Genomic DNA, 18511 nt, shown 5'->3' on the forward strand with positions numbered 1-18511 from the left:
AGTCAGTGTGGTAAGCACTGTTTGCTGTCCCTATATTATCTGGATATGTCTGACTCTCATTAAGTATAAAATTTGTATATTAGATATATTATTAGTTAAATTGTTAATATGTTAACATATTAACAATTTAACTAATAATTTAACTAATTTAACTATCCATCCATCCATCCATTCGCTTCCGCTTATCCTTTTCAGGGTCGCGGGGGGCGCTGGAGCCTATCCCAGCTGTCATAGGGCGAGAGGCAGGGTACACTTATTTAACTAATTTAACTAATATAAAATATAAAGACAATTGTCTTTATATTTTATATTACAGAATAACACTTTAAGCTTTAATCTGATGTAAGGGAATTTCTATTTCTAGAGCCAGAAAAATGCTGACATACCACAGACATACAGCATATCATCTGCAAAGTGTTTTGTTCCGGGTATGATGAAAAAGCAGTCCCTTTTTATTCCTGAAAGATTATGGTGTCATTGCATAGGTTGTCCAGCAGAGTGCGCTGCAGCTCTGTTGTTTACAATTCTGCACCGTTTGCAACATAACGATGATATGGAAGGACTTTAAGGACATGGGTGGTGTCCTTAAAGCACAAGAGAATAGAAACAACTTTATTGTTTGTCACAAAGCAGCGGAGAGAAAAGTCATCAGTGACACCGCTCTAAATAGAAACAAGTAACACAAACACTGATAAAGGGCATCAGAGTTAAACATCAGTCTGTAATAATACAAGGATATAACATCATTAAAAAAAATTATTCAAAATATTTACAGCTGAGGGATAAACGATCCTCTGTTGACCTTTGTCTTAGCCAAGGGGACTCGATTATGCCAGCCTGATGGTAACAGCACTGATGGAGATGATGCAAGGGGGTTCTGTGTGGTCACATGGCCTTCCTAGTAAGTGACCCAATACCACTCACTCAGACAGCGGTGCTTGAATAGAACCTGTTTTCTCACCAGCCTGTTTGGTAATCAGAGAGTGTTGTGTATAACAGTGAGGCTGTACCAGGATGAAATCAGAGTCAGTGACAGGCGTTAAACCAGCCATACTGATATAAAATCTAAGTATCCTCAGTATTTATGGTCCTCGTTGAGTCTTTTTGCGCAGAGGTCTGGAGAGTCCAGGCGACGTTGGTGGAAAATTGACAAACAGTGAACGTATCAGTATGTCTTGAACTTAACTCCATATAAAGAGCAACTCCCTGGAAATGGCATTTGTCATGACCTCATAAGAGTCTGTTTACTTTGACCTTTTAATGTATTGCACTAAGAACAGCTCTCTTATCTGCATTTAATGTTTGCTTTACTAGTCTGGTTGCATCTGTAACAAGCAACCTGGTAATCAAAACTCTAATCTAATCTAAAAATCAGAAGCAATAAAGACATTACTACATGAGTCAACTTAGTTTTTGCGTCAAGAAAAATTTCATGCATTTTGCAATTGTTTACATGGTTTACCAATATTCTAAAAGGTACTCGTACTAGAATCATAATTGTAAACTAGTTTCTAATAAAACAATATGGCTTAAATAAGAAAATACATTAAAAGCAATGTGTACAGTCAAGATATAGATAGATAAGATATGGCAACAGTGAAGCTGCTACGAAACACAATTACTGATTAATTTTGATAGTGAACAGTTCAGGCCACTGGTTTGACTTTTATGACTCACCTTCTACAGTAGAAACTTTCAAGGGAAACCCAGTGAAGGGTAATTACACACTGGCTACACCTGGCTGAACACTTCAACTACAGATTACAGCTTTGTAACAGTGACTCAGTCATATTGCAGTGCAGCTTTGGTACAATGAAAATGCAGATCCATTAAAATCAAAAGATCAAATGGAAATTCTTAGTTAGACTGTGACTATTATGAAAATGTGAAACATTAAGTTTCTTGGAAAAACAAAAGTCAAAGAAACCATCGTATTCATCTGTTTTTTTTATTTATTTATATTGAACTGGTAGTTATATTACATCTTAGACACTTTTCATTCTTTCAGTTGTTCAGATAGACAGACGATACATGCAGCAATCATCAGTCTTTGTGGTTAAAAATTGTGCAATAACACAGATTTACACACTTCTAAAAAGGGTAATGTCCACCAGAAATGAGCCCGCCACCCAAAAACCATCATTGGTGTTGTGAATTCCAATAATATATACACAGTATGGAAGTGTATGCATCTCAACTCAAGTCTATTCTAATCAGTGATTGAGGTATTGGTAATGTTCAAATAAAAAGGCAAACATAAGCATTTTCCCCCTTTAAGGCTGTGGTATAAATGTGCCCTGCAAATAAATACAGTTTCCCATTTAACCTCAAATCAAGTACAAAGGAGAAAAAAGTAATAAAAAAAACAAAACAGTACATCCAGTGTGCTGTATCCAAGTTAAAATAATGGCTACTTATTACCAAGTCAATAATCAGGAGTTTGAAGGCATCATAAAGAGGATCAGAGTGGTATGGTAACCTCTAAACATCATCAAATTGGAACATTTTTGTGCGCAGTGAACAGGTGGTATGCAAAATAAACCCAGCAACTGACTAATTTGTGTGAAAAAAAATTCAAAATTACTTATTGATATTTAGGATCAATAAATCATGGGTACACGCACATAAAAACATACCCCTGAACCACACCACATGCATTTTGCATTCGATAGAACAGATGTAACATTGGCTTCATAAATATCCACTCATGAACAATTTGTCAGCTTAACCTCGTTTCCAGCATGATGAAAACCTCTGTGCAGACTGCTCTTATACAAACAGGCCGGCGTCTGACAGAGAAAAATGAAAAGCATTTGTGGCTGCTTTCACTTTTTGGCTAAACATACACGTGTTCAACAGAAGTAAATAATAAAACTTCACTGAAGCTAAACGACAGCCTGCAAAAACCTGCTAATGACTGGAGTGGAGTGAAGGTGGTCTGAGTGGTTTTAGTGATATAAACTTTCTAGAGTCACCCATTTCTACCATGGTCCTCTTGAGTTTGTCTGTGTAGCAACAGTACAGAGAAAGGTAGATCTTTAGGGATGTTTATGAGGAGCTGAGACCAGAGTCTGACTCGAGGTTTCCACCACGGTCCTTTGAGGCAATGCATGGTGCCAAGGAGCAGGGAATCGAGTAGCAGGAACAAGATGAGCTCTTTAGGGTCTCTGTAATAACCTCCTGCAGGGAGTGTTGTTCCTCTATCTGGAAGATGTTTGGCTGTTCTATTGAGTCCTCACCAATACTAGTTGTGGGGGGAAAAAAGAAAAAGAAAAGACATGCTAGCAGTTAGATCAGTGACAGTATCGAGTACACGAGCATGCTGGTACGATGGCACCAACACAATCAATGGCACAGAACAATCCACAGACAAAAGTACTAACAAACCTTTAGTTGATCTATTCCTCACATAATCTCCACCAAGCAACAGAAAATACTTCTGTTCTTCTCTAAACCATCAAGAAGAGTCATAATTTTACAGAAATTCACATTCATTATTTCCATGCACCCACATTAATACAATCAGCAGGATTTGTTGCATTCATTTGGGTCAGGGAAATGATTGCACTGGTGACCATTCTGTGAGTGAGAAGCTGCCTTTTTCTGCAAACATTTTAGATCCCATTAATCTTTGAAGACCTCAGTTTTTGTTTTTGAACCTGCTGGTTATGTTACATACCAGTGGCTTATAAGGTATTCCTTCCAATATGAAGTAGATGTTGTTGTGAATGGGCAATACACGCATTAAAAACTGGATGGCTCACTTTCTGAACCAAAGCAGATTAGGTCAAGTACGAACAAAAGCATCTATGATCCCTTTTGTAGGACACAATCATTATCGACATGTCTGTGTAAATATGTGCACTCAAAGGAAGTCAGATATGAGACTCCAATAATAATGAAAACATCACATATTGAGCGATGCAAGTCTAACATCCTTTCATGAAAGATGCTGTTAAATAGGTTCACAAAATAAAGACAGAGAGTTCAGTGCAATCAGCCCTTTTGTACATAGAGAGTTGTAGTAAAGGCAGACCATCCACAAGCCCCATAAGTGCAAAAGCAAAACAAACAAACAAACAAAAGAACATATTTGTGAAGAATAATGCTATTATACCCGACAAAGTACCTTTGTGAGCTATTTAAAACTACACAGTGAGTATGCATGCTTTAATAGGTGGCTTAGTGTTAAGCAACATTCATATTTTAGTACTACGCGAATAAGATTAAAACTAGGTGTTAAAGTAGTTCATACACAAGCCAACGCCTCCAGAGGTGCCGTCTCATGCACCAAACAAACCATTTGCTCTTGCTGCCTTCTTTGTTTCAAAGTTCAACATCACCGTGTACAGTTTAAAATTAAGCATGTAATAAGGAGGCCTTTCAAAGCATACCCAAACAATACAGGCATTATTAAAAAGGAAGTGAAGCCGCTTTCAGCTAACGAAACTAGGAAATGATGAACATGGCAGTTGACCAATCAAAACAACTTTGATTATTACAATTACATTTTAGAAAAATGCAAAGCATTAACCACTGCTACCTGAACATTAAGTGGAATATGGAAGGAAAAGATGATAAGTCAACCGTCTTGCATCATTGTCGAGAACATCCTTTTGTTCTTTCAGCTTTTAATGAGTGAGATTCATTCAAGCTTTATTTTTAAAGGGGCAAAAACAAGCCAAGGAGTGTTCAGAGGGAAAATAAACAAAAACACAGCCAGAAACCAGAGAGACATTACGGGAATCTGGAGAACTTGAGTCTAAATATGGAACCAAGCTTTCAGAAATTCTGTAAGAAAGAAGCACAGTTATAACAACAACTACCTGGAGAGGTCAACTGGTTTGTGATGGGTTAAAACAGGTGTTAAACACAAACTAGAGTGTGCGCGGCTGTTGTCTTTTCTGCAGGGGTCTGCAGAAATCTGGGGGAAAGTGCTAACGGGAATGTAGAGTCACTGTCATTGTACAGTCAGACACGGAACTGAAACTGATAACAAACAGGCTCTGCTGACCACGCAGCTTTGCGAAAGACCAGAGAAAACCCTGTCACCCTGCCTACAGCTCCAGCCAAGCTTTATGTAACAGCACTGGCACATTGTGTGCATTCATTTTACACTCACAAATTAGTCAATGAATACTCAAAGCTTTTGTGTCAAAAGCTACGCCAGTACCAAATAATTAAAATGTGTCCCGGCACTGAATTATATAACTCTGTAAACCTGAAAAAGAAGCCGGAAAGCAGCTCAGTATTGTACTCCGTAATAAGAAAAGGACCTTGGAATGCAATAATCCCTGATAAACCTGAAAGGCCTCTGAAATACCCTACAGTCTCAGCCAGAGCAGAAACACAATAGAGTGTGGAGTACAAAGTGATATTTAACAAGCAGGTGTTTCAGATACTTTGTGTATACTTTACTATATTATCAGTGTTGGTTTCTTTACTGTAGAAGTTAGTAGCTCATTTAGTGAGTTACAATTCTCTGTGCCAAAGCACAGATAGCATATTTGTAGAGTGGATAAAATAATGATTTTGTTCCTTTGTAGGTGATGATTAAAAGGAGCTTCCACTTTCAACTAGTATCAATTAAACATTGTACTAGATGTAAATTGTACTGCCACTGCCATCTTGAAGCTATACTGCCTAGACTGTGACAATGTTAATGATATTAGTAGGTGGCAGGTGTAGATAACATACACAGCATGTACCAAAACAGCTCTAAATGCAAACTCAGACTCTGCAATACAAGTCACGTGTGTATATCTGTGTGAACATACAGATATATAACATATCTGTTAATCATTTATGTGCAGAGCACTGCCAAATGAGTCAGCCCCGAAACAACACAACAGTAACATAATGTTCCTGAAACTTAATAAAACACAAAGCAAAATGCTCGGAAAGGAATTCACTGGTCTCCTATTAGAGGACAATTGGACCGAGGAAATACTGTGACTCGGCTGACATGTAAAGCAAGCCTAACGATGTGAATCCTATAAGTCTGACAAGTAACATAATCACAAGCTCCAAGAGAACATAATGACAACAAAGTGAGGAGCCCACAGGCCTGGAAATTCACACAACAATATTGCTCCTTACCTTGAACCTTGAAATAGTCTATGCAACAATAAATTAACATGGCAGCCACAGATAAGCAAGGTTAACTCAGCCTACCTGTCATAGATGAGCCCGTCGATTCCCTGCTCTCTCAGCTTCCTTCTGGTTTCGTGATCATTGTTGTCATCCCCCCAGCTGAATACCACTAAGCCTTTAGACTGGGCATCCCCAATGTAGCTAAGGTACTTTAACAGCTCTTCTGTGTGGGCGCTGATTCCCTGGAAAACGACAGTCATATATAGATTAGATTAAATACGGTCCATCCTAAAAAATAAATAAATACCTTCTTACATAAAGTGGTGAGGATGAATCACTAAAGTACTCTCAGCCCTTCGGACTGAAACATTCAAGATGACTGACTATACACAACATATTCAGTAGCACTTATAAAAAGAACATTACACTGAAAAACCTGAAGACTAATCATTGTAGTAAAGCACACGGTTGTATCTCACCAGAATATTTTCACTCTGGGCGAAGCTCATGGCAATTTTAGTGGACTGGCACCGGATGTCCATCATCTCAGGATACTTCTCTGAAATTCCCTGAGTGAGGAAGAGGATGGGGTACTTGTTCTGCTTATGACGCACCCTGAAGGACAAGCAAAAACAGATATCACAAACTGCTGGAAAGCACCTATTAATAACTAAATGCTGGAAGGGCAACATCTGTTCATGAGTTCAATCTAGTAAGAGAATAGGAGAATCAAGCAGCTAAACATCCAGAGCCATGCTTTACTATGAGACTGAACTACCTAAAGGTGCCCTAACAAAGAGATTTTTCAGCAACAACTTATTTAAAGCAACTCTTGTAAAAACACAGTCTGAGGAATTTCAAAAAATAAGTAAATAAAAAAAAAAAAAATCTTTTTTTAATATCTATATCTATATCTATATCTCTATATATATATATATATCTCTATATATATATCTCTATATATATATATATATAGAGATATATAGAGATATATATATAGAGATATATAGAGATATATAGAGATATATAGAGATATATATATATATATAGAGATATAGATATATATAGATATATATATATATATATATAGAGATATATATATATATATATATATATATATATATATATATATATATATATATATATATATATATATATATAGAGATATATATAGAGATATATATAGAGATATATATAGAGATATATATATATATATATATATATATATATATATATATATATATATATATATATATATATATTTATTTTTTTTTTTTTTTTTTTTTTTCTCTTTGGAATATACACTTTATCCATCCACATATAAGTGTTTACCATTTGTGAATACCAGAGAGTTTATCTCATGAGTGTTAGCATGTGCCCCTTTTAATCCTTTTGCACTCACATGGTGCAGATGTCCGGGTCAAAACAGGAGAACACGATGCGTCTTTTTCCACCTTTCTGCAGAACATCTGTCAGGACAATGTCCAAAAAGGTGTTCATATTGAAGTAAGATGATAAGTTTCCGTCCCATGACCCGTCCTGTCAATACAAAGCATCACCAACAACGTCAGGTTACTTTGACAATGACAGTCTTGAACTTTTGACTTTACTTCTGAATATTAACCTTCATCTGGCAGATCCACTTGAGCTCGATATTGAAGCCGACGTTTTCAGGAACAGCTTGGAAGATCTGTAGAGAGGTACAGAGCAAAATCCTTTATTACACTGGGACATAAAAATCAGACTAAGAGGAAGAGATGAAGATGGTTCAATCAAATTATGTCATTTACCTGTGAGAGCGAGGGGAATGGCTGATGCTCATCAATTTCATCTTCATCATCCAGCAAATCTGAGCAAACGAAAACAGATTACTCTACATTGTACGAGTTATCCCCAACATTCAACAAATCTTTACAAGATGATGTGTACAAAACAAGCTTGGATAAACAGTGTCATCTACAGTGTACAAAACAACAAATCATTGCTTAAATAAAATAACTTATCTTAAACACCTCATGCAACAAAACAAAATCTCTATAAACATGACAATATCATTTCATAACCAAGCCATTTTACTCTTTGAACCAAGGTCTTAGCATGATCATGTGAGTATTGAAAGAATAAATGAATGAATGAATGAATAAATAAATAAATAAATAAATAAATAAATAAATGCACACCTTTGTGATCGTTTACTTTCATTGCAGTGACATGAGCCAGCTGTGAAAAAACAAAAAAAACAAAAACAAATAAACAAGCCAAAAATACATCCATCCATCTTCATCCGCTTTATCCGAGGCCGGGTCGTGGGGGCAGCAGCCTAAGTAAAGAGGCCCAGACCTCCCTCTCCCCAGCCACCTCCTCCAGCTTATCTGGGGGAATACCAAGGCGTTCCCAGGCCAGCCGAGAGATATAATCTCTCCAGCGTGTCCTGGGTCTGCCCCGGGGCCTCCTCCTGGTGAGACATGCCTGGAACACCTCGCCCAGGGGGCATCCTTGTCAGATGCCCGAACCACCTCAGCTGGCTCCTTTCGATGTGGAGCAGCAGCGGCTCTCCTCTGAGCCCCTCCCGGATGGCCGAACTTCTCACCCTATCTCTAAGGGAGAGGCCAGCCACCCTTCGGAGGAAGCTCATTTCTGCCGCTTGTATCCGCGATCTCGTTCTTTCGGTCACTACCCACAGCTCGTGGCCATAGGTGAGGGTAGGGACGTAGATCGACCGGTAAATTGAGAGCTTCGCTTTTACACTCAGCTCTTCACCACGACGGACCGGTGCAGCGTCCGCATTACTGCAGCTGCAGCCCCAATCCGTCCGTCGATCTCCGGCTCCCTTCTCCCATCACTCGCGAACAAGACCCCGAGATACTTGAACTCCTCCACTTGGGGCAGGAACTCAGCCCCAAAAATACATAAACTAATTAAAAACAACCCCGCCCCAAAAACTTTTTGCATTAACATCCTTCACCAAGTTTCATAGTTTTAAAGAAACTGATCAGAGTGTAAAATGTAATCAATTCCACCAAAATTCAAGCTGGTAGATTTTTTTTTCCTGCAGTCTTGCTAAATGATTGTTAGGTAACAATCTGACCTCTGCATCAGTGCAGGGGACCATGATGTTTCTTGTATGATCAATAAAGCAATCAATAGGATTTTTTTTTTTTTTTTTTTTTTTATAAACTCGCTCTTTCCCCCATTACCGTTTTAGGCAAACAGGTGGGTAAATGTAGTGTTGGTTCAAATGTGATACTATGAATATCTATACACATCAGAAAAAAAAGGAGCTTTTCACTATGATCTACTCCACTGAGCATTTGATTTTATTCTGGTGTTGACAACAGAAGCAGAGGAAAGGCATCCATCCATCATCTGTAAGAAGTTTTGCAGACTTTCTTTTGTTCTACAGCTGTTATAACTGTTAGGAAAGGTATGGTTTGGAGACCTTTTACCTTTCTGTGCAGAGGTATAGCTCAGGAATTATAGGTCAAGCTGTCTGATTGATAACATTCCTAAGCTGACACAATCATGACAGACAGATTTAACTTGAACAGCATTATTACCTTCAAAAGCTGCAGCTGGTCATATGTCAGGTCTTTGACTGGCACCTCAATGAGTTCCAGGTTCTTGTCATTTTTCTGTTGAGTGTGAGACAAAATATTAGCACGACATGGGAAACTGATCATGCAGTGCTACTATGAATTTCTCTCATTAGCTCTGAGGAGCCAATTACAATCATAGTTTACCTTCTTAGTGGATATGCAGCAAGTCAGGTCATGGTATACAATAGGAACAGCATCCTTGGAGAGGTGAACATCGAACTCTACAAAGGCTACGCCCTGTGAATACAGAAAGAAAACTAATTTAGTAGATGCAATAGCAGGGCAGTAGTACTGACTCATGCAATAATCTTCTTGGTGACTTACATGCTTAGCAGCACTTTTAAATGAGGCTATTGTGTTTTCTCTGATTCTGTGGTGCCTGTTAAACACAAAATATCCACAAGATCACATAAAATATTCCATGATGGATGTCACTGGTTATATCATCATGTCAAAATGTGTGATGAACCATATCTTGAAAACAATCTGAATATTATCTGAAGACAAACACAAAGCAGCAAATGTTTAATTTTAAGTTGGGTAGTAGTTAAAGATCATCACTCACTTGGCTGCATGGGTGCTGCCTGCTCCCCTGTGACCCACATCCAAAGTACCTCTCTTTTTCCAGTACTTGGTGTATGAAGAGCTCATGTCACACTGCAGTCCCTGGATGGGTCGGATTACCAGGTAATCCACTAAAATGAATTAATAAGTTAACATCTTTGTACATTCACAGTATGCATAAGTTCTGGCAAACATGTAAAAGGAAGCTCAAGCTGGTCATAAATTTATGTAGATTTTGTATCTCATTTTGTCATAAATAAATATTTGAGGGGGGGAAAAAAAGGGAAAACTTACCTCTTACTTTTCCAATGGTCTGCCTGGAATTTCGTCCCATTATGGGAAGAGTGACTACTCCAATATCATTGCCACTCTCCAAAAATGAAGAAGAGAGGAGGCAGGCAGCGCCCACATGTCCTGGATGGATGTCCCCCTGGACTACATGCTCACTCAGATCCTCCTGTTAACAAAAACACTAGATTACTACAACACAATTCAATTTACCTAAATAAATACCAGCTGTGCTGCTTTCCCTTCCTTTCACCATCAACTACCAGATGTACAGAATTATTAGAGACAGTGTTCCCAGGAGGATTACCTCAAAGAACTCAAATGTGAGCTCAAGGTTATCTGGGTCCATGGTGTGAATACTGTACTCAGTCCACTGGGAAGGCTCCAGAGCATAGCCACACTCAGGCTGCGAGTGGCGTGACTTATAGCCATTGGCACTAATCATACTGATTTCCAGAGTGGTGGTCATCTTGTGCCAAGATGAAGGACTGAGCTCGTTTTCTTCCTCATCGTCTTCCTCTTCCTCAACGCCCTCTAATGTCAACTTGATCCTGCATAAACAGGTACAACAGTTCAGATAAAACCACATTCAAACACATACTGTAAAGACATTTTGCATCGAATGATAAAGCTTATAATTTCAGCTGTCGTTTATAGATACTTATGCAGGACTTCTTGAACTCAGGTGAAAGATCGATCAGGTAACGACTGCACATTAACGATCTGTGCCCTGATACTTTCTCTAGCTGGTTTTAAATTTAGCCTCTGTGTAATCAATACCTGAAGCGAGACTTCTTGAATTTTTTCTTAGTGATGGACACTGGAGCCTTCTTGGAATGGTGCAGACGTAAGCGAATTTCTGTCTGACATGTCAGCCACCCAGAGTCAACACAGTTTATCCCATCTGCAGAAAGAGAAGACACAGACAGGAAAGCATGTGATCAGACTTCACACCCACTCTGTGTCTCATGAATGCTGACCACAGAACTGGTGATGGCTATAATATTTGAAGAAAGGAACTATAATGTAATTAAAAATCTATGACACACAACAAAGTGCAGTTATTGCACTTTGTTATTGTGTGCTTTTTTTTGGCATTTTTAATTCCAACTTACTGTGAAATCCAAACTGTCCATCATCAATATTCTGGTGTGTTGCTGCAGTAAAGGAGAAGAGAATTAAAAATGGGACAAAGGGATCTCATGGAGACAAAAGTTGAAGTCAAATCAAACCAGAGCATTCGAGAATTTTCCAAACTGATCTGGAATAAACATAGTATTTTAAATTTTATTTTAACTTGTCACTTAGAATAAACAACAGAAATCAAAGAACGCAGTACTTCTAAAAAAATTCCTACTGCAGCAGGAAATGCTTTTTTAAAGGACTAAAATAGCACACAAAAATAAGAATAGGTGATAAGGTGCGGTCAAAGAAGGAAATCAGTGGGGTGTGTAAGCAGCATTTCAAGCTCATTTTGAATGAGTTTTTTTTTTTTTAACAACACAAGCTTGTTAACAAAGAGAGCTTTACAGTAACAGATCATAATATCGGCTGCACTGCAGTGTCTCCTCCTTGGATCAGGATTATTGTACATCTTTTTCGCCAAATATCTCCCCAAAGCATACGCACAGCATCAAAAAGGCAAAAAGCTCCAGGCAGACAAGGTTTAAAGAGGAAACACTGCAGCCAGGTGGAAATGGCAATTCAGGCGTGAGTGTTATCCAAAACAACAAAACCCTCAGTAGGATAAGCCTGAACAGACTCTACACTGGTGTTTACAGGTAACTGTTAGAATAGAGAATGGGGGGTTTAAAGGGGGGTTGAGTATGACACACTTAATCAATCCCAACCCAACCAAACCTTGAACAGTTTTCTGTTGGTCTATACCTGTGGGGCTCATCGTGCGGGGGCGATGATGGGTCTCCCACATATTGACTATCACTTGACAGGGACCACCTGCACTCTGCAATTCCAATGTTTGGTACAATGTTAGGGTTTTCAAATCAGACACATTAACCTACTTTTCAGTCTGGTCTCAAAGCTGTCTTTGGACCAGACCGTGAGAAAGGAATTAGAGCCAGCATAGTCACCGATCCCCAGAAAGGGCAGTCAGCCACCATGGATTGAAATCTGAAAAGTGGATTTGTTAGTGACGTGTAAAAAAAAAAAGAAAAAAGGAGGAAACATTTCTTTGTTTATGTTATCTTCTTTTAACTAAGTAATAGTCACAACAGAAACAACATGTATATACCAATACATTTTTAGAGGGAAAACCTCCCTAGAAGACTCAATGGCTGTCGATTCACCACCTAGTTAAAGACATCTTGTCATTTATTTAAAATCTTCTTTTTTTTTTGCCTGTTAGGACTTTTTAAACACAATAATATAACTTGAGTTGAAGTGCGACAAAACAAAAACAAAGAAACAAAAAAAACCAGACCCAACATACTTCATAAAATGGGAGCTGTTCTTAAATTAAACCAGTAAGGCATCAAGTGTGAGCTTGCAGAGATTTCTCTGTAATCTACATAGCATCTTGTCGAAAACACAGTACAAACACATTATGAAATCAGGTTAAGTCATCCTCACACAAAGAGCGCTCCACCTGCTTTAGAAAAAGCATAAAAACACACTATGTTTAGGCTAAACAAAGTCAACAAAAACTGTAGCAAAGCATGCACAGTGGGTGTTTTTTCCTTCCAAGGAATTTTGATCTCTGCTCTCTCAGTTTGTTTTTCTATGCCTATTTTCACACACGAGGCTTCGAGGTGCAATGAAGGCCCACTGCTAGATTAGAGGAGGCCACCTGGGCAGTTTGTCTGTGGCTGACCAACACTGACAGATGTTTCTGAGAATGTAAACACAGAGGTACAGGCAGTCACACAGCGTTTGTGTAGATACCGTCTTAAACCAGGGCAACTGATATGCTTTCTAATATTTATTCTCACAAATTGGTATAAACTGTTGAGGTTTACAATGACTTTTGCTATATGGAAGAACTTCAGGGATTTGAAAATGACATCAATAGAAAAAAATACTAAGGCTCAAAGAATCCCGCACACCACAATGACCCACAAAACTTGTTTCAAAACAAACAATAGCTAGTCTAGTCTATTCAGTGGCTCTTTTATGACTACGGGGGAATGAATCTTTCACATGGGGGACAATAAAATAATGAAAAGCAGCTCACCTTGGACTCTAGAAAGAAGCCTTTGAAATAGCGGTACTGGGTAACAACACCTTTAGGCACAGTGACTGTTGTAGTCCACATGCATCTACGGGGAAAAAACCCACACAGCTTACTTTTTTATTCTGACAAGGTAATTATAAATGACACTTGGCCACAAACTGTAAGGGGGGGGAGCAACCTGTATATAAGTATTTACAATATACACAAAAAAGTCTAACTTACTCATCACCACCAACAGGATGAAGAGTCACAGCTTTTTGGTGGCTCCAGCTTCCCAAGGCTTCACAGCTACCAACAACAGCAAATACCTCACCTATGGAAAATCCAAACAAGCCATGAACCCGATGAAACCTTATGAGAAAAAAATGAATGGGGCATGGCTACAAACTGAAACAAAGTCATCAGCCTTCTGATACAAGTATCGTGGAGAAAATAGGTTAAAGGTCACACCAAGTTTATCAGATATACCTGGGGATGCCTCTCCCCTGATTGCCAAAGTCACCTCACAGGTCTCCATTGTTTACACGGGAACAAACAGAAATAGGTGGCGCAAACAAGCTGTAAGATAATAACCATGAATTAGTTTGTGCAATTCTAAACTACAGATACAACTCATGCAATTTAAGCTAGAAAACATGCGGAGCACAGGACTGTTCAAAGTGAGGCCACGGTCTGCTAAAAACTTGCGACATTATCAAAATTACATTATCTAAGAAGTAATAGTAATGTAATTTATCTCATTAGCAACAGTTAGCGCGTTAACTCAAGGTAAAATGCACATTAATCTAGCTTATGTGTTAACAGAAATTGTGTCACAAAAACATCGTTAAAAATCCGAAAAGTAGAAGAATACAAACAGAAGCGACTAACCTTCTAAGTCTTGGTAGCTCTGTATCGGCTCCTGACACCCACGCGTAAGGAGAGCCCGCGGAAAACACACTACGCCTATCCCGCTGACAGCTGCCGGTCTAAGCGAAAGCCAATCTGAACAGCCGATCCAACAACACCCATCTCTGTTCAGAGAAACAAGCACCAGATAGACAGGAAGCTTTATCTCAAGAGAAAACAAAACACTCACTGAAAATATAACCCTGTTCTGACAGAAACCTTGCAAAACCCCTAAAGACACAACTAAGTGTTGATTTACTAAGAATTAACTGACTGACATGAAAGCTTCACCATTGTTTAGCTGATTTAGCAAACATCCGGAAGCGTGTGCGTCAAATGACCAGAAGTCACATACGACTTCCGGGATATATTTTTAAAAGTAAAACTACAGACCGAACGTCAACGAAATTATATCCAGAAGAACTTTGGTAAAGTTCTCCTGGATATATACATATCCATTTCTTTAGATTACACAAAATTAAGATACAAGTTTTTTATTAATATATGCTACTAAAACCTGTTGTGTACTTTTTCCATCTCATTGTCCAATATGATGGCTTTACCTGTGTTGAGGTTGTGAGATAGCTAAAAGAACCAGAACGAAATTTATGATCCATGATCATTGTGTTTTCATTTTTTTACATGTTTGGTGTACCGCTGGATTAACATTTTCACCTTTATTTATTATAATGAAAAAAATGCATTTTTTTTAAGACACCGTATTGTAAAACAGTGACAAATGAAAAGAAACTTTAAGACTATTGTATTGGGACACAGAATGTAGAGAAAATAACATTCAAAACTAATCAGCAATGTTTTCAATATTAGCATTTGCATCGACAACATTTGGACATTGTATTAAAAATTCACTTTTATTTTGTTATCATTTTCTCTTCTTGTATTTGGCTTCCGGTGACTACTTGGGGAAGCCGGTTCATACCGCTCTGCACCGGATCTGAGGCGCGTCAACTATGCCGCATTCGCGTACTTTTCAGAAACACGGCAATTATATGAGGTATGCCGGCAGAAAAACCTCGACCCCCGCCCACGTCGACTGCAGTAAAATATATTTCTGATAAATGTCTTACATTAAATCGCTTTTCTCACAAGGTCTTTTTTTTTCTTTTTTTAAAAAAATACTGTTTACAATCAAATGTACTCAGAAATAATATAAGCTTATAAAAATACACTGAAGAAAATCTTAAGCGTAGGAGCTTCTGAGAAGTCCACAATGCCACATCAACTGACTTTCTTAAGTTTGCTGCAATGCACCGGCAAACTAAAATATGTACAACAATGACAACGCATAGAAAAAAAAGTGTTGAGAAGTATCAACATACCATCAGCTGAAATCGATAAACCTGAGCATTTTCTTTGAAAATATGAGTTGTTTTTTAGACGAGGACGAAGTGCTCCGATATTAAATAGGAGGAGACGTTTGGGACAATTGCGTCATGAATCCGCCTTCTTGACTATTGAGAAAACAGATGTCCCACAAGTTGGCAATGATTTCCAAAACACACACACAGAGAAACAAATAGTCGTGTCTTTGGCAAGTCCTTTTCCACGAAAGCGTGAATTGCATAACTGAAATGCAAATGTGTGATAGCATATTTGCTATCACACATTTGCGTCCTTGGGTCAAGAGCAGATGATCATTTTTCACTGTTTGGGCAGTCTGGGACAGGGAGGGATCAGATGATGTGGCCTTTTAAACTCACTTACCCTCTCAGACTTATGCACTGGAGAGTGTAACCTTACTTTAAACACTGCATGGGCATTAAAATTAAAACGCAAACTTTTATAAAAACAAATCGTAGAAAGCAGTTAATTCTATTTCTGAAACGCCCATCCACTACTGATGCATTTTAAAGCAGGGTTGTCTTCACTGAGACTGGATGAACATTAGAAGTCTTACATGGTCAGACACTAATAGCCTATTACTGAAATAACTATAAATACGATCCAATGCAGATGAGCCAAAAACATTTTTTATTATTTTACTGTAGAGTATGTGGAAAAGGGTGTAACTACTGCAGCGGGTCAAGGGTTAAATGATAAATGCGAAGTAGGTTTGTACAACTGTGAAAATGTTTCACTATTGTTATTTTCAGCACCCAGATCCAAACAAAGTTTTTATAATATAAGGAAGGAAGATCTGGTTTCCAAATTAGGATGTATGAGACGTATTTGTCATGTCATCGAACAATTAACTACGAGACTTAATAATCAATGCCAAAATTTAGCCTGAAGCACCCTCTCGTGTTCAAATTAAGGTAACACACCATGCAACAGTAAGAAAACGCTGCAGTCTCAATCAGATCAGAAAACATATTGTCAGAACGAAAAGCGTCCTTATAAGTGAGATCCTGACATTCAGTCAGAGATAAAGGTGTATGTAAAGCACTTATGTACAACAAAAACAAAACAGTTTATATACTTCAGCCATTTGTGTTTAAAAGCAGACACTAAATAAACATGAACCTTTTAGAGGGGCTAACTGGGATTGTATGGCTCAACTATCTATATCAAAAAGAGGTTTGAGAGGGAGAGTGAAATGTGCAGCTCACGAAGACCCGATGAAAGAGTAAAGGAAGCAGAAATCATAATGAGTATAAAGTGACTGCAGCATAATGAATATTTCAGGGTATTTCTCACCATTCAACAGTCTGCTTGTTACAAATCACCATATACTTCCTGGTGCTGTATGCTTATTCATTTACATGTGTTTTGTTTTGTAAGCAGGCATTAACAGAAGTCTTCAGGCCAAAGACTGGAGCTCAGTCACTAGGAATTATTAAGGACGCCAAATCAACAGAAAAATCAGTGTGGATTTTAATTTTATAATCTTGCAATATTTCTGCTTCATTTCTGTGTTTCAAAATAACGTAAAACCCAAATTTAAAAAACAAACAAACATAGGAAATATGTCACATGTTTAAACTATGTCATGAAAAATGTTAGCTCATTTTTTAAAAGGTTTGGATGGGTAACATTGTCATCCCCTATGTAGCCGGTGTATCAGAGAAACTCAGGAGAGTTTTCTCCAAGCATGACATCCCAGTGTATTTCAGACCCAGCAACACGCTCAGACAGAAACTGGTTCACCCGAAAGACAAAACGCCAAAACACAAACTTAACAATGTGGTGTATGCTGTACAGTGCAGCGAGGAATGCTCAGACCTCTACATTGGAGAGACCAAACAGCCACTTCACAAGCGCATGGCACAACACAGAAGAGCCACCCCCACAGGACAAGACTCAGCAGTCCATCTGCATCTTAAGGATAAAGGTCACTCTTTCGAGGATGCCAATGTTCACATTTTGGACAGAGAGGACAGATGGTTTGAAAGAGGAGTGAAAGAAGCCATCTATGTCCACTGTGAGCGACCATCTTTGAACAGAGGCGGTGGTTTACGACACCAACTCTCTGCCATCTATAATCCAGTTTTGAGATCCCTTCCCAGACGCCTTAACGACCACTCACATCCTGGGCCGTCTGACCTCAGGAATTCGCATGATAAGGTGGGGCCAGGTTTCACAATGAACACACCCGAAACTCTGGCTGATTGGGACCCACGCCCAGTTTCCCACCTTGGCTCAGGCGATTAGAGGATCATCAGGGGGTCCTTTTGTCCCTCTGTGGGGGGTCACTCCCACTAGGTTTATATCTGGGACTCTCCACCATTTGACCTTAGAACTGAAGAAGCTTCTCGGATGAGAGGTGAAACGTCTTCAAGCAACTTAAAGAAGTCCAGACGCTTTTCTTTGCAAGCTCCTTTGGTTCAAAATAAACTTTAACCTATTTGACTGCATTTTGTGTTTGTGTGAAACTGCACTTCTGCTGGACCCTGATTCCTTCTTGGACTTGTTCCCCACATCTTCTGGACGT

At 38.6% G+C, this 18511-nt stretch overlaps 1 protein-coding gene across 3 annotated transcripts; it reads right to left on the reverse strand.

The window, feature by feature from the left end:
- Positions 1-1934: 1934 nt before the first annotated feature.
- On the reverse strand, positions 1935-16102 carry gpcpd1 (glycerophosphocholine phosphodiesterase 1). 3 transcript variants are annotated; one of them, XM_082505465.1, is made up of 21 exons: positions 15960-16102; positions 14602-14744; positions 14200-14289; positions 13954-14044; positions 13732-13816; positions 12429-12504; positions 11657-11698; positions 11322-11445; positions 10849-11092; positions 10548-10710; positions 10255-10384; positions 10014-10068; positions 9834-9926; positions 9651-9725; positions 8274-8313; positions 7884-7942; positions 7718-7783; positions 7496-7632; positions 6573-6708; positions 6175-6335; positions 1935-3244 (listed from the first exon to the last, which is right to left on the reverse strand). In XM_082505465.1, exons 3-21 carry the CDS (start codon positions 14246-14248, stop codon positions 3049-3051), a joined length of 2022 nt encoding a protein of 673 aa, XP_082361591.1. In that variant the 5' UTR covers positions 14249-14289; positions 14602-14744; positions 15960-16102; the 3' UTR covers positions 1935-3048. The 3 variants fall into 3 exon arrangements, with proteins under 3 accessions (XP_082361591.1, XP_082361593.1, XP_082361592.1); XM_082505467.1 differs by lacking the exon at positions 15960-16102 and adding an exon at positions 14911-14990; XM_082505466.1 differs by lacking the exon at positions 15960-16102 and adding an exon at positions 14898-14961.
- Positions 16103-18511: the final 2409 nt, after the last annotated feature.

The sequence above is a fragment of the Aulonocara stuartgranti genome (assembly GCF_965226115.1).
Source record: "Aulonocara stuartgranti genome assembly, chromosome: 15".
Taxonomy (NCBI): Eukaryota; Metazoa; Chordata; class Actinopteri; order Cichliformes; family Cichlidae; genus Aulonocara; species Aulonocara stuartgranti.